We start from the raw sequence: 16,870 nt of genomic DNA on the forward strand, positions 1-16,870 counted from the left end.
CATGGCTTCATCCATGCTCCCTCCATATCCTATTAAGGTGCAATGAAGTGTAAATTATTCAATGTTTTAAGTCTTAGAATCTTTGTAAAGGAGAAGACTGGCTTTGCCCCCCGCAAAAGAGTAGGCAGAGGTTCTGATTAGGCTCTTTGGAAATGCCCTCAGTTCCCTTAAAGATGACCATAGGTCAAGAGTGGATTTTGGCCTTCAGGACCATTCAGAGACCATGAATAGCTACTCTGGCCAAGCATATGCTACCCTGTTAACCAAACTGATTCCTAGAAGGCAAACTCTTGACAGGACAGGGGAGCTCAGAAGCCATGACCCAAAGTTAACTGAGCTAAGAGGAAAGAAGATGTAAGCAGTGAAGATTGGAGGCTGCTGTGATCACTTTGCTGACTGAGCTAACACCAGAGAGAGAAAGCAGGCCACAGGAGAAGGGATGGTCGCACTGCCTAGAATGACAGCCAGCCTGGCCCATGAGCTCAAACATCCTTCCCAGTACCAATTTTTGTGGGTCTGCCACTTCTTGGCTGATAGTGAAAGAGTTTGTGTTGATGGCATGTTAGAAAGAGCCCTAAGAAATTCAGAACATGGGTCTATGGATGTCCCATTCAAGAATGCCAAACTCCAAATGTCACCACCACTTCCATCATTGAAAGAGAAACATCTGTGTCTCATTGTACAATGGAATTTCTTATCCACATCTCCTTCAGGGTCGTATGACCATGAAGTGAGTCAGGTAGGTCAACTTACGGAGACTGCAAGAGCCCTGCAGTCACACAGACCTGGGCTCATGTCCCAAATTCCATTATTTACTGGCTATGTGACTCTGGCCAAGTAACTTAATCAAAGTGATCCTTAGTTTTGGCATCTAAAATGGGTATAAATAATTATACTTACCTCACAGGATCTCTGTGAGGATTAAATGTGAAGTGCTCTTGACAAAAAGCTTTGAACAAACACTGTACAAACACTAATGATTATTGGTATTGCAGATGAGGAAACTGGGGCTCAGGAAAATTAAGTGACTTGCTCAAGGTCACATGGTTGAAAATGCTAGAACAGCTGAAGTGGTGTTTCCATGAAAGCACAAGGTCCAAGGGTATTTCGCTTACAACACACCCTCTACCCACCTTGCCACACCCAACTCCAGGAGACACCCATTCACCCCATGAGGTTGTCTCATCATGATCCCACATAATCAAAGACAGACGCCCAGCTGTGTGAAAGCCCATGATACCTCCCTCAGGGCATGGGATGGGATGTCGCAGAGCACCATGAGCCCTGCCCAAGCCCCGCTATGAGCTCACAGTGACAAGGAACTGCGATGAAGACACAGGTGGCCTGGCAGCCGGTGTGGAGTGCAGAGGGATGGAGGAAGCACCAGAGCATGGAGCTGTGAGTCAGGCACATGGTGCGCAGAATGGCGGTCTCCTCGGTTCAAAGGCAGACACAGAGGACTCACGACACGAACAACACAGCAACCCTACCTTCCGTGGCTCCTTTGCCTTTCCTGTCAGGGATCTCTAACCCAGTGCCCCCTGAGGGATACAGGGAGACGTCCGTTGGCACAGGCCAACTGCTGGCTGTGTCCTCCGTGATCTCATACATCTGCCCCTCCATCGGCTGCAGGTGCCAGTTTAGGCCAAACAGGTGCATGGCTGTGGTGAGCAATGAGAAAAGTCATCTTTTTCTGCTGGAGGTGGAAATGGAACTCCCAAGCCAGAGGGGAGGACAAGTGGGGGTGGGGAACACAGGAATTCAGTTCAGTTCAGTTCAACAAAGAGCCCCTGAAGAGAACTCTGGTAGTGCTGAGTGCTACATAGGGGACTGGGGCACAGAGATGATCCAGGCACAGACCCTGCCCCCGAGGGCTCACAGTCTAGGGGAGGGGGGAGAGGGGCAGGGATGAGGGAGTTTCAGGAGGTCTTGGCCTTTTTTTTTTTTTTTAACATCTTTATTGGAGTATAATTGCCTTACAGTGTTGTGTTGATTTCTGCTGTATAACAAAGTGAATCAGCTACACGTATACATATATCCCCATATCCCCTCCTTCTTGCGTCTCCCTCCCACTCTCACTATCCCACCCCTCTAGGTGGTCACAAAGCACCAAGCTGATCTCCTTGTGCTATACAGCTGCTTCCCACTAGCTATCTATTTTACATTTGGTAGTGTATATATGTCCATGCCACTCTCTCACTTTGTCCTAGCTTACCCTTCCCCCTCCCCATGTCCTCAAGTTCATGCTCTACAACTGCGTCTTTATTCCTGTCGTGCCCCTAGGTTCTTCAGAACCATATTTTTTTTTAGATTCCATATATATGTGTTAGCATATGGTGTTTGTTTTCCTCTTTCTGACTTACTTCACTATGTATGACAGACTCTAGGTCCATCCACCTCACTACAAATAACTCAACTTCGTTTCTTTTTATGGCTGAGTAATATTCCACTGTTTATATGTGCCACATCTTCTTTATTCATTCATCTGTCAATGACAGTTAGGTTGCTTCCAAGTCCTGGGTATTGTAAGTAGTGGTCTTGGTCTTTTGATTCAAAAGATAAATAACAATCTAGAGGAAAACCCTGCAATTTGTATCACCAAGGGTTAATTTCCTTAATATAAAAAGAACTCCTACAAATAATAAGCAAAGTTCAGCAAGTCAGTAGGAAAATAGGCATAGGATATGAACAGATAGTTTACAGAATAAGAAATGCAGTTGGCTCTTTGTCACATGAAAAGACCCTAGACATCACCCATAGTAGGAGAAATGTAAGTTAAACTCTGCAATACTGTTTTTCACATACGGTTTGGCAAAGATTTTTAAAAGGCTGAAAATATACAGTATTGGAAGAGAACAGGAAATAAGCACTCTCACACTTAGCTGGTTTGGTGTGAGCATAAGCTGGTACAAACCCTACAGAGGGCAATTTGACAAAAGCTATCAAATTAAAAATACCCATACCCTTTACTCTGGAACTTAGAGGTTCCAATTCTCCTCCAGATATGTTCATATACATACAAAATGATGTACATACAAGGTTATTCACTACAGTATTGTTTATAACAGCAAAATATTGGAAACCAGTCCACCAATAAGGGGCTAGATAAGTTTTATTTATTCAATATACTATGCAACCATAAAAAAGAGTGAGGAAGTTCTTTGTATATATTTTTCTGGAAGGAAAATTGTAACATTCAGAACAGTATGTTTAATATACTACATTTAGGTAAAAACATTTCTGCATATGTATAGAATACTTCTGGAAGGATAAGAAAGACACTGATAACAGTGGGTGCATCCTGTGAAGGAAGAGATGGAATTCGTGTTTCACTGTGTATCTGTTGCACATTTTGATTCTGTGCATTTTTGTGATTTTGTGCAATGCTGTGGTTTTGATTCATGTGCACACATTTCTGTTTTAAAACTATTTTTGCAAGGTAGCAACTGCTAAATAGTCTTCTGCAACAATCGAGAAGAGACCATAAAACACCAGAGAATGGATGTTGTCCTTTAAATACACAATGCTTGTGAAGGCTAGGAAGCGTGTTTTCCAGAAAGGTTTGCAATCTAGTACAAAGCGTCGGCCTAAGTCCCACTGGCGATTCAAGACCTGAGCCTCATCAATGGTCCATACTTACCTCTTCTGGGACGCCTTCCCCAACTCCCCACATACAGAATTGCATACTCCAGTCCCCAACTCCCACAGCATCCTCTGTGTAACATCACTCCTTCGTTCAGCTGATGAACACTTTCTAAAAGCCCACTCTATGCCAGGACCCATGGCTGACACTGAGAGCCAGAACTAAATCAGACGCTCCCTGCTTCCATGAGCTCGTAGCCAAGCAGGGGAGACAGGCAGAAGGACTAGAAGGCCCAGAGGAGGCAGTGGCTGACCCACTAGGAGGGTGAGAGGAACACAGGGAAGGATCGACAGAGATATGAAGGCCCATCGTAATTACGTTTACTGAGGACCAACCGCTTGCCGGGCAGCGCCCTGGGTAATTTGTATACATTACATCTAATCCTCAAGCAACCTTGCCAGACCCAATTTATAGATATGGACATTTAATTAACTCAGAAGGTTAATTAAAATTATGGTAATTATAAAACTGTGATTTCTTGAGTGCTTTCCATGGGCCAGGCACTGTGCTAAGAGCAGTAAATACGTTTCAAAGTTTCTTTGATCCTTGCAACAATCCTAAAAGGTGATAATGCCATTTTGCCGATGAAGAAACTAAGACACAAAGACGTCAATTAACACTGGGAAGGTTAAATGGCTAACAAGTGGCAGAGTCTAGACTAGAATCCCAAACTGCTGGAATCCTGAAATCACACACCATCCATCTTTCTGGCTGGAAGGCTCTTCCCACTTCACCATGATGCTGCTGCTCGCTAACTTTTTCTAGCAAGGTGGGTGGGAATTATAAAGACATCCCCTTTTACACATCAAGCAACGTCCAAGGCTTTCACATGTCTCTTTAGGCAGCAGTATAGGATTCCGTGAGGTAGACGGAAGGTTGTGTTATTTGGCCACAGTTTGTGGAAGGGTCACCGGTGGTCTTGAGGGGCTGTATGACTGCCTTCAAGATGCAAAAAAAAGCATGTACAGGGGACCGGAGCACAGCATGGAGTCCTTATGACTCCTGGTCCAAACACAAGCCACCGAGAAATACACACAAGTTTGGCTTAATCAGGAGAGCGTACGCTGGTAACAGAAATGCAATCAGACCCTTTGCTTTCTCTTCGGTTACTGTGATGCAGTGGGAAGTGTGCTGGACCAAGGGCAAGAAAACTGGTTTTGAATCCTAACTGCCACTTCCTAGCTATTCTCATCTGAGAAATGGGGATAAAAATATTTCAAAGAATTATTGTATCATATGTGATAATATATGGCAAAGCACTTTGTAAACTGTACATCTGTGTGATTACTATATTCTATAACCATTATATTCATACCATTGATAATACTGATAAAATAGTAGCTAACATTTATACAGCACTTTTTAGGTACCAGACACTAAACGAGGTGCTTTACACTGCTCTTGACTGTCTCTGTGTAGCTGTCAATAATAATAACATTAATTTGCCTGTTAGAAGTGAATACGCTGCTACTTCCAAGGTTGAATTAGCTCACATTTCTGCTTACCTTCTTACTGTTTTAATCTATTTATTGGCAACTCCAAAGGTAATGGAGAAATTGTTTGAATTGCGGACAACTCAGATATATGCAGTTAAATAAGCAGCACTTATTTCCCCGTTAGAATCAATTATCTCATCTAAGTGTGCAAAAGAGCTGTCTTGTTAAAAGGTCATGAGAATTAACTAATCCCAGAATGAATAGAGCTCTCACAGCTTTGTGAAGAGAAACATTTTTGTCAAAGCTTTCTCTTATTTTAAACAAGATGCAAAAGCAAGTTCTTACGGTAAAAAATATGTGGAGGGGGAAGAAAAGCCAGTGGAAAGTGTTCCAGGTGAAAATGATCACAGGACCTGGTGTCCAGGGACGTTAATTAGGGCAGGGCAGTCCACAGCTGGATGGGGGAGGCTGTTGGCCAGAAGCCCAGAGGTGCATGCTGGCACCCCTTCCTCCTGGCCTTGCTCCTCGGGGATCACAAACAGAGGCCCACACAGCTGTGATGCCGGTGGGTCTCTCTCTGTGGCCTGTGGTAGATGTGCTCTTAGAAACCACCTGGGAAAGCCAAGTTCTGGATCCAGCTCTAACTTGGACTCTCAGGAGATTCAGTCTGGTGGGTAGGGAAGTGAGTACAGGGCCACCAACACTGGGCTGACAAATGGCCGACTGGAAGGTAGGAGAACCACTGGCTGAAACCACCCACCCTGGTCAGGCACCACAGTTACCATTTGCATGAGGTATCTTGCAACAGGAGGTCCTCGTAAGGAACGTGGAACTAACAAGCCACCACCAACCGGAAGAATTGGGGAAATGTCCAAAGGAGAGAGGGGATGCCAGTTCATAGGTCCTACTAACCTCCCAGAATCCTTCTCACTGTAATCCATCTTGGCTGAGTGATGCACACGCCACCAGGAAGGACCGTGAGTCAGAGTGATTGGCTAGAGACAACCCAGAAGCTAATCCCATCACCATAAAACCCAAGACTGCAAGCCACATGGCAGAGCAGTCCTCCTGGGTTCCCTCCCTTACCCTCCTGCTCTCCACCTGGGCACCCCTTCTCAATAAGGTCTCCTGGTTTGTCAGCACATGTGTCTCCTTGGACAATTCATTTCCGAGTGTTAGACAAGGGCCTGCTCTCGGGCCCTGGAAGGGGTCCCCCTTCCTGCAACAGTAGGATTTAGATGGAGGACAGGATGATACAGAGTCAGAGATGTGAAGTTCCACCAGTAATGTTGTCTTAAAGCCAGAATAAAAGGGACCTTTAATCTGTGATCCAGTCTTAACTATAAGTCAGGCTAGGGGCCCCTCAATTCTTTTACTGTATTGTTTGGTGGGTGGTCAGTTTTATAGTTCTGGGTTATGAGCGACAGAAAGAGAAGGAAGGGAAATAGTCTGCTCTGTTCTCCTCTTCCCAAAGGACACAAGGCATACTCGGTCAGAGGCTGTCCAAAGAATACACAAGCTCAAGCAACCATTCGTCTTTGTCCTTGATAATATTCAAAATAACAACAGTAACTCAAAACCTGGTATAATCTGAGTGCTTACTACATGCCAAATTCTTAATTTATATTATTCAATTTAATCCACATGTAAAGATACGTTGAAAAAACATTATTGGAGAATGAGTACAATGGAACTGAATGGAAATTGAGCCATGGGGACATATTCTGATTTACTCAGAGTAAGTTACCTAACACCACAGAGCTGGTATAAGTTGGAGGCAAGTTTCAAACTCAGGAGCCTGTGTTTCCCAGCCAAGCTTCCTCTTTTACATATTTTACTTTAAATAGGAGGTAAAATATGGGCAATATAAAGTCACCAGCAAATAAAGGCTGAAGTTAATGTTTGGGGGTCCCAATGGTGATAATAAATAGTTCTTACCCCACAGCAACCCTCATTTAAAGCTGTAGAGAGCAGTAGGTGCATGCTCTCCAGATGACTTGCAAACAACAGTCATGGATCCAGAAAAGCTAAATAATATAAATGGCCCTCTCCAGCCTGCTTTAAGACCAGACCACTGAAACAATATAAATTATAATGATTGTAATCCCTCCTTCCAGAGGAATTAATAGTAAGCACCAATGTACATCACAGGATTATCTAAATTACACCCCACAGTGTGTATTTATAACTGTTTGTGCAAAACTCTCCCAAGTACATTGAAAGTGACCTAAATAAGAAACTTGATACTGGTGTCCCCTTTAAACTAGTTTGTAATTCAGTGAAAAGGTGAAAAGATGCTAAAGAGTTGAGAAGAAGGCTGTGGAAAGGCATCGAGTTCACAGGATCACCCACGTTGAAAGGTTAATGATTTCTAAAAGCCAAGAGCTAGGGTGGGGGGAGTTTCTTACTCCCTCAGATCTGGTTAATCTGATCCCAGGGCTGACATTTTCCAGTCGCCTTTTCCTGCCCGGCGAGACATGAGAGAGGGCTGGGAAAGTGCAAGCTCCATCTTGACATTTTTAAGAAAAATGCTCAGTGGATGTTCAGATGTTGAAGGCTCCCCCCAGCACCCAGCCAGCAGGAGGCAATTAACAAAGTCATTATGCAGAAGTCACCGAAGTAAGTATAGGAGAATTTCCACTGTCACATGCATGCTTCCCTTCCAAAAATCGAATGCACAAACCCAGTTGCATCTGTAAATTAGCAGCTCTAGGTAGTGACTAGAGATGGTTATAACTTCAAGAAACTGTTGATTCAAGCAGCATTCTTGGTTTCAAAAGGCAGCAGGAACCAACCCAGCTGCATGGCTACCTACTTTTCTGTTTTACATTATTAATGCTCAGTTGTTTGTTTGTTTGTTCTTAACTAGCATCATTTCTGTAAAATATAACTCATTAGAGTTCTCTGACTTATGGTCCTCTCATGTAGAAAGCAAAAAACAAAAAGGCAAAACAATAACAACAGCAAAACGACAGAGCTTCATTCCCCAAGTTCTTCTCCTGGTTTTGCAACAAAGCCACAACATCCAAAAGTTTCAAACCTAGAAGCCATATACACAGAGATGTACACTGCAGTGTACTAGTAAAAAAATCAGAAGCAACCTAGATGTCTTAAAATAGGAGAACTTAGCTAAACTATGATACAAATACTAGATGGAATACCAGGTATACATATGAAAAAAAAATCTAGAAAGAGATATGTAAAAATGACATCAAGCTTTGAATTATAGTGGTAGGATGACTGACTAATTTTCTTCACTAGTTTCCAAACTCACTTCCATGCTGTTTACATTAAAAAGGAAGTTCTACAACTTAGTCTTAGGAGCAAGAGATAAAGAAGGAAAACGGGGCCGAGTGGGGAGATCCTGATTTTGAGCACATGCCACATGTCAGACACTTAGGCAAGGGGAATTACATACATTATTTCATTCAGACCTTACATAAACCTTGAGAAAATCATTAGTATTCCCATTTTACAGACAAAGAAAGTGGAGGCTCAGAGAGGCTGCAGGACCTGCCCAAAAATACTTGCCAAGACACTTCCCAGGTGGGAAGTGATGAAGTCACTTTGGAACCCAGGTCTGCCTGGTCCCAAAGTCCAGGCTCACCTCTAGACTGTTGATGAGTTACAATGCCTGAAATTAAATTAAAATTAAGATAATTTTAAGGCAAGGCCTCTGCTGACAGTATAGCCAGGTTTTCTCTTTTGAGATAGTCTGTTAAAGGACCTTCATCTTAGGGGTAAAGCATGGGGTCCCCACCTGTTTACATCCTGACCACGGTAGACAGGGCTGAGCCCCAAAAGCAAAACCATGTAAATGCAAGTAAGTGACTTTGACAGAGTCAGTCCTCAAGTTTGGGTCTATCTGGAGCGTTAAGAGGCACATCATTTACTAGGTTCCTGACTCTGGGTAAATGACTTAGCCTCTCTGAGTCTCAGTTTCTTCATCTGTAAAATAGATAGTAGTATTTACCTCAGAGGATTAAATGAAATAATTCATGTCATGTGCTTAGAACTGTGCCTGGCACATAGTAGGAGCAAAATAAATGGTAGCTGTCATCATCCTTGTCATTTTGCTCTGCTGATTTTCCTAATTCCCAGACCCCCTGAAAGATTGATTTAAGCCAGCTCTGTTCCATCACCTTTCCTTCTCTCCACATATTGCCCCTAATTTCCCTCCCACGCCAACTGCAAATTTCTTTGAGCTGAGGGCTCTCTCCCTACCCTGCTCCCATCAGCTGACAGACTTTGGGCACAGGAACTAGAGATATCTGTCCAGCGGATAAAACAGTTTTTAAAAGCAGAATTGCTATAAAGCAGCCTGACAGGATCCCACTGCTGACTACGTGAGGCTAATTTTAAAACAATTACATATATTGTCTTTCTTCCTATCTCTGGATAAACCTGACTGCAACAATCAGGGTTACTGTCTCTCACCCCCAAATTAATTGTTTTCTGGAGAATGGACTCTGGCACAGTTAATCATTTTTCTGCACCATGCAATGCTGTGGGGACAGGAGGCCTTTCAGCAAGGATTCACTGGCAGCTGCTCAACAGTTCTGGAAAACAAGGGGGGTGGGGGGATGGGCATGAGAGAAGGGGAGAAACAGGCACGCCCACCGTCAATGCGGAAGAGAAAGATCAATTTAAGTGGAGGGCACTGAACACTGGTGACACGGCAAGTTGTAGGGGGACCAGGGCTGGAATCTAATTTGTGCAGAATGGAGTGAACGGCTATTACTGCAGTAATGGAGTAAGAAAACTATCTTTTCTGGGCCCCTTTCACCCGACGGGCTCTACTAAGCCTTCTTCTGTGCGTGACTAGTTTAGGGGTTGGCCACCTTGGACTGACCTCAGCCCAGTAATGTGACCTCTCCCTGCCCTACTCCCAATATAGCGCTGGTGCCAGACACAGGAAAATGGGAGGCACGAAGTATAGTTGGTTATGAGTACAGCCGTTGCAGCCAGACAGCCCTGCGTTCCTGTTCTGGTTTTCATGTGTATAGTTACATGACTTTGTTCCTGTTATTTAAATCTTTTGACTCCCAGCTTCCTCATCTATAAAATGGTGACAATAATACCTAGCTCCAAAGAACTGCTGTGAAGGTGAAAGGAAAGAATATATTTTATGAGCTTATTATGCTGCTTGGTATTCACTCAAATTTACTATCAGAGGGTAGCCTTCTACATTGGTATCATCATCATCATTTGCAGTGTATATTAAGGTTTTCACTGAGAAAGTGAAGTACGGAGATTTCTTGAGGGAGTTGAGAAGTCTGAGTTTTTGCTCTGGTTGGCGGGGGGATGTCGCTATGACTGAACCTGCCCCCCACTCACTGGGTAGATGAGACTCAGGCTTGTCGGGAGCACTTGGGGCAGAGCCTGGAACTGCGCTGAGCCCAAGTCTCCGGATTTAGTTCCGAGTTCTTTCTGCTAAATGGCCCTGTCACTAAGTCACAGCAGAAAATCCTGTAAGAGCAGGAAAGGCCCCTTCATGGCTTGTTCTTCCATCAGGCACTGCACTCCCAGGCTAAAGGAGTCATCTTCTTGAGCCTAAAGTTAAGGGACTGAGCCCACGGGGCAGGTGATATCAGGCCACCAGCAGGCCCTCCCTTAGGGCAGGGATCATTTCTCTCACCTCCATCCCCCAGCACCTGGCCCACAGGAGAGAAGAAGAAAAAGAGCAAAGGAAGGAGACAGACATAATTAGGTTTATAACCAAAACAGTAACAGCTCCCACTTATTAAAAATTGTACCATGTGCATGACACAGTGCTGGAGGATGAACATTCATTATGTCATTTAATCTCACAGCTTTTTTTTTTTTTTGCGGTACGCGGGCCTCTCACTGCTGTGGCCTCTTCCGTTGCGGAGCACAGGCTCTGGACACGCAGGCTCAGCGGCCATGGCTCACGGGCCCAGCCGCTCCGCGGCATGTGGGATCTTCCTGGATCAGGGCACAAACCTGTGTCCCCTGCATTGGCAGGCGGACTCTCAACCACTGTGCCACCAGGGAAGCCCCAATCTCACAGCTTTTTAAGGAAGATGGTATCTCCATTTTATGGATTAGGACCTCAAAACATAGTGACAAAGTAGATATTATTAATCTGATTTTGGATCTTTACAAAACCAAGGCCCCAGAACAGTCTATCACTGCACCATTCATCATGGCAGCACCAAGATCCAAACCCAGGTCCGGGTCACTCCACACCTTGAGCTCTTCGCAGACCACTGTCAGAGCCCAGGTCAGGCTTCCATGCAGTCCTGACCAGAACATGCAGCTTCTGCTCAAATCACTGCTGACAGAGCAGTCAAGGAAGTGGCTCCACGCAGTGGACGACCCACCATCTGCCCTTCATATTCAAAGCCTCGTTAAGGATCCAGGGAGCAAAATCACCCCAGGGTTGCCAGCCTGTTCAACTGCTCTGCTGGGGTGCACAGCCAGCCCTGCCCTGGAAGAAACATGTCAGCCGGGGAAAGCTGGGAAAGTGCCTGTGATTTCCCGAGAGGGGGCGGAACACTGGCCTAGAGCTCTGCTGGGTTTCCTTTCTTTGTGGTGCTTGCATCCAAGTGCCAAGACTATTCACAAGGCTATCTAAAGCATTTCTATAAAAAGGTGTCTCAACTTAGCCAAGGACCAGCCTCTCATGTGTGAGGCCTTGTCCCCTCCTTCCTGTATCAACCATCAAATGGGGCCAAAGGAAACACGGGTTTGGTTCACGCTTGGGAGCTCCAGAAGGAGAAAGTGCCTGTTGCTAGGTTCCATTTCCATAGCTACTAGAAAACGTCCTGTTGCAAGGCTCTGTGAGGCACCCTCCCACTGCCTGACTTCCTTTGGCATATCAACCACGTAACTGGGTTTTTTTTTTTTGCAATGATAAAGTCAATTAGGAGGTGGTCCCCGCTGTACCTCTAAATGGAGTTTTAATTTGTGTGTATATTATTAGGATAGGCCTTTTCCCTCTGGAACAGTCACTTCAGCGGGAAGAATGAGGGTGGACAGCTTAACGCAGAGTCTGCCACCCAGATTTGTAACTAGGGATGATATTTCTTTATAATGAGAAGCATTCCTAAAGAGCATTTTAAACTCTCACAGAACAGAGTGTGTGATGTCCCTCCTTTACTCTCCACAGCTTCCCAGCCTCCTGCCCACTGGAGCGTTTTCTGGCTCTTTGGGATCATACTACGTTTTCTTGCCTCTCTGCCCTGTCTGTGCACAGAGCCAGGCACGCAATACGCACGAGTTCTCTGATATGCAGGGGCCCCTGGTTTGGCTCAGTCCTTAGATTAGGAAGTTTAAAGCAGCACAGAGTTCCAGGCACCATGATGATGATGATGATGATGATGATGATGATGATGATGATGGTGATGAGGATGATGATGAATGTGGTGGTGATGGTGATGGTGATGGTGATGATGAGGATGATGATGAATGTGGTGGTGATGGTGATGATGACGGTGATGATGATGGTGATGGTGGTGATGGTGATGATGGTGGTGATGATGGTGATGATGGTGATGAGGATGATGATGAATGTGGTGGTGATGGTGATGGTGATGATGATGGTGAGGATGGTGATGATGAGGATGATGATGAATGTGGTGGTGGTGGTGATGGTGATGATGAGGATGAGGATGATTATGAATGTGGTGGTGATAAAAGCCACTGTTATTAATAGTACCAAGCACTGGGCTTAGTGCTTGATAAACACACTATCACTTAATCCTTGCAAAGCCCTAGGAGGTAGGTACTATTATTATCCTCATTTGCAAGATGAGGAAACTAAGGCTCCAAGAGGTTCAACAACTTGCCCAAGATCACACATTTAATAAGAGGCAGAGGGTCACTTCAGATCTGAGCCAAATCCAGATTGTGCAGAATCTGTCCCTAACCCCTATACACGCTGCCTTTCTGATTAGATGTAAAACTGTGGAAATGACAGAAATGGAGAATAAAAAAGGAAATCTCGTAATTATATGGCCCTGCCTCACTGCTCAAAGTTTGTTGGTGATATTTTCCTGAGGATAGAAACTTGAGCATTTGAAACACTTGTTGAGCACAGTACGTGATGTTCCTCGTTGCTTCTCCCTGCCCAGGAATCTCTGTCTGTGTGGGTTTCTCCTGTCCCTTGAACACACAGCCTCCAGGCTTTGTTGATGTAACATCTCTACGTGGAACGGCCACTGCCTTTCCTTTTTTTTTTTTTTTTTTTTTGCGGTACACGGGCCTCTCACTGTTGTGGCCTCTCCCGTTGCGGAGCACAGCCTCCAGACGCGCAGGCTCAGCAGCCATGGCTCACGGGTCCAGCCGTTCCGCGGCATGTGGGATCTTCCCGGACTGGGGCACGAACCCGTGTTCCCTGCATCGGCAGGCAGACTCTCAACCACTGCGCCACCAGGGAAGCCCGCCTTTCCTATTTTTAAAATCATTCTCCCATCCTTCAAGGCCTACTTCAAACTTTAACTCTTCTGTGAGGATTTCCACCATTGCCCCAAGCCAGAAGTGCCGTCTGCTCTCCCCTTCCCAGCCCCGGTTCCTGACCATTACTTCAGCACCTGTCCCATGCACACCGCCCTGACAGTCCATATCCAGGTGCTTCCCATCCATCCCTTGCTGGCTCTGTTGTCCCCCTACGTAGCCAGCAGAGCAGATCTGCAGAGATAGCTGGACTCCCAGCTCTGGCCCGTACCAGCTATGCATCTGCAAATAAGTCACCTAACCACTCTGACCCTCAGTTTTTTCATCTGTAGAAAGGGAAAGAATACAAAACCATCTCCCAGGTTCTTATAAGGATTAAATGTAACGAAAGTCCTTTTGAAGTATATTGAAAATATAAGACATCATTATTATGTTGCTTAAAAGTTAACCAATGAAAGAAAGAACACCCAAAGTTTAATACACAGACTAATGCAAAGATTTACATGTGAAACTTCCTACACAGCCCCAGACCGATACCATTAGGGGTAATCACAGTACAATTTAATGGACTTAATGCTCTACAGAAAAGTGAGGAGGCATAAACAAGCAAAAGAAGAGTTTCCAGTTTTCAGGTAAAGAAAAATGCTACTTCTCCTAAAATTCTCATAAAATCTTTGTTACCCCCAAGTCCATCTCCTCTCAAATATCTTTTTTTTTGCATCCATACTGGGTGGTGTCATGTGTGTACTCACACACAGAGACTCATACACTAAGACACACATAAGAGTCCGATGAGTCTGTCTTGCTGTAGAATTCTACAGATGGCCTGAGCGATAAAATTTAGGACAATGTGATGAAATGCAGGCCACAGCTCAATTAATGATACTGGCATTTTTTCTCTTCCCCCACTGGAGGCTGTGAACAAAATCCTAACTCCAGGCTCAAAGGCGCAATAAATCTAGCTGTTTGCCACACACATCAGCAGGAAAGGCTCCCTCCAAAATGAAATGTTACACTGGTGACAATCTAGTGCCACAGCACGTGAAGCCTAGAGAATAGGTGAATCAGATAACACGAAGGGCTAGTGCTCAATAAGCGATGTGTATCGAGGTCCCCGATGACATCTGGGCCTCCTTTGCTCTCCAATCCTGAAGCACTCTGGGTGCAAACCACAGCTCCACTCAATGCCACAGGTACATAGCAATCCTGGCACAGTGCATGGCCCAGGGCAGATGGATGCTAGTTTTTCTTCCTTAGGAAAATAAGGTAGTTTCTCTCTTTACTAAGGAGCTCTGCATCCTCTCAGCAGTTCAGATCAGGTGAACCATCCCAGCCCCGCTCCAGCCCCGCTCCAGCCCCGCTCCAGCCCCGCTCCAGCCCCACTCCAGCTATGGGAATCGTAGAGCACAGTGGGAAGAGGGCAGGCTCTGGGGGCAAATCCTGGCTCTCACACTCACTAGTGACGTGGCCTTGAACAACTGACTTAATTTCCTCAGGTCTCAGTTTCTCATCTATGAAATGGAAATAAAAATAGAATGGTACGTAGCACATGGCTGGTACTTGACAAATATTTGTTGGATAGGTAGGATTGTTAAGAAGATTAAATGAGAAATATATATAACACTCAGAACATGCCTGGAACATGGTTAGCTCTCAACACATGTGAGCTGCCACCTCTGTTAGATCAGGGTAGGTTGTGGGAGGGAAGCTGGGAGCAGGGGCAGGAGAAAGCCCCAGACAGGATGGCAAAGCACCCCCTTGTTTGCTCTGAGCCTTGGGTATGGAGCACAGCAGCAGAGAAAGACATCAGGGGAGGGCTCTGAGAGCTGGCATGGTCTACATAAGGAACATAGGACTTGGAATCAGAAAATCTGGTTTCTAGGCCCAGCTCTATTACTTACCAGTCGTTCCAGGTAAACAAGTAATTGAACTGCAGCAGGCCCAGTTTCCACATCTGGGGCTTGCAGTGAATAATCTTACACAGTGCAGAGACTGCTGGAGAGGACTGATGGGTTTGACAGGCCTCACATGAAGGAAAGGGGTTTATTATGTATCTGCCCAGTGGAGCCTCTGTTCTAAGGGGGAAGGCAGCCAGCGTCCTCCTGCAGTGCCTGTGGTTTCTATAGTTCTACATTCAAGAGCCTTCAGTAAAAGAGAGACTGAGGCCCGCAGTAGGTCCGATGCACAAATGGATAGTTTAATGCACAGTCTTCTGACACACGTGCCAAAAAAATAGCCAACATTCCTATCGATTGTCCTTTGCCTTTGTTCAGACTGTTCCATCTTCCAGAAAACCATTCTTAGCTTCTCTTTTAATATCTTACTTGATTTACAAGGCTCAATGCCTTGGGGAAATTTACCTGATCTTCCTGGTTAGAATGAATTGCTCTCTCCTTCGGGCTCCCACAGGGGTAAAGTTCAAACTCCAGTAACATGCTTTTATCATCTGTCTACTATTGCCTTGGGCTCCTTACACACCTGGCTGTCTATGAAACCATGGAAGATTCAAAGCAGTGATGCTGGCTTATCTGGCTTTGTCTGTCCCTGTAGCCCGGGACACAACCCAGCAAGCAGGCTCAGTGAATGCTCCCCAGTGTCTCAAACCTGAGCTTGGGGAAGCTCCCTCTATTTCATCCCAGATTACCTGAAATCTCTACATCTGCAGATGGCCCTTGGCTGCTGAATCTTGGTTTCCAATCTCTGGGTGATCCAGCTGCCCGGAAGGGTGAGATCTGTATTTCCTCAGCACCCACCATGGACCACTCACCGAACTGGACCCTTCGTTCTGTCACTTAAACACCTCTTGGATATTAATGGACAAAATTATCCATGAGGAAACCAAGATGCAGAGAGATAGAAAAACCTGTGTGAGCACGGCTGGAGGGCGAAGTCTGTGCGTTTGCTATTAGACTGTACTCTGTCTTTAGGAGGATGAAGCCTTTTAGTTGTGTGGTTTTGTTGTTTTACTGACGGAAGGAAAAAAATACTGTGTTTCTTTACTGCCATCTCACTTCCTCTCCCCTTTCCCGCCCCTCCCTTTTCTTCCCCCCTGAAATGAAGAGCCGCTTGGCTGGGCTTCCTCACCCCTGTCCCTAGCCTGCAGCACGAAGCACAGCCCTGGCTGTACGGACCTCCCCTCCGCAAGCTAGGTATTTACGACAGTGAAAAAACAGCCATCAGGGAGACCACTCTCACTTTCTCTCTGCATCTAAGTGCAATTAAATTATGTTATTTCACAGTAATTAGTTCAGAATAAAAACAAGGACTTGGGGACATGTTCTTTCCAAGGATGCTAAAAATCTGTAAAATCGATTCCTTTTCCACACTCCCGGGGTGCAGTTGGGGAAGGAGCACCCCGGCCACATGGCTGGGG

General features: G+C 45.3%; 1 protein-coding gene across 4 annotated transcripts in view; it reads right to left on the reverse strand.

Annotated features, from left to right (window-relative positions):
- Nucleotides 1-16,870, reverse strand: part of TENM4 (teneurin transmembrane protein 4) — a gene marked incomplete at its 5' end in the record, with an annotated part of 389,850 nt that overhangs the window by 195,191 nt on the left and 177,789 nt on the right. For all 4 annotated transcript variants that reach the window (XM_081239120.1, XM_081239119.1, XM_081239118.1 and 1 more), the window contains one exon: nucleotides 1,491-1,661. In XM_081239120.1, coding sequence (XP_081095246.1) covers nucleotides 1,491-1,661 — 171 coding nt within the window. The remainder of the gene's footprint in view (nucleotides 1-1,490; nucleotides 1,662-16,870) is intronic.

The sequence above is a fragment of the Mesoplodon bidens genome (genome assembly GCF_964165515.1).
Source record: "Mesoplodon bidens genome assembly, chromosome: 7".
NCBI lineage: Eukaryota > Metazoa > Chordata > Mammalia > Artiodactyla > Ziphiidae > Mesoplodon > Mesoplodon bidens.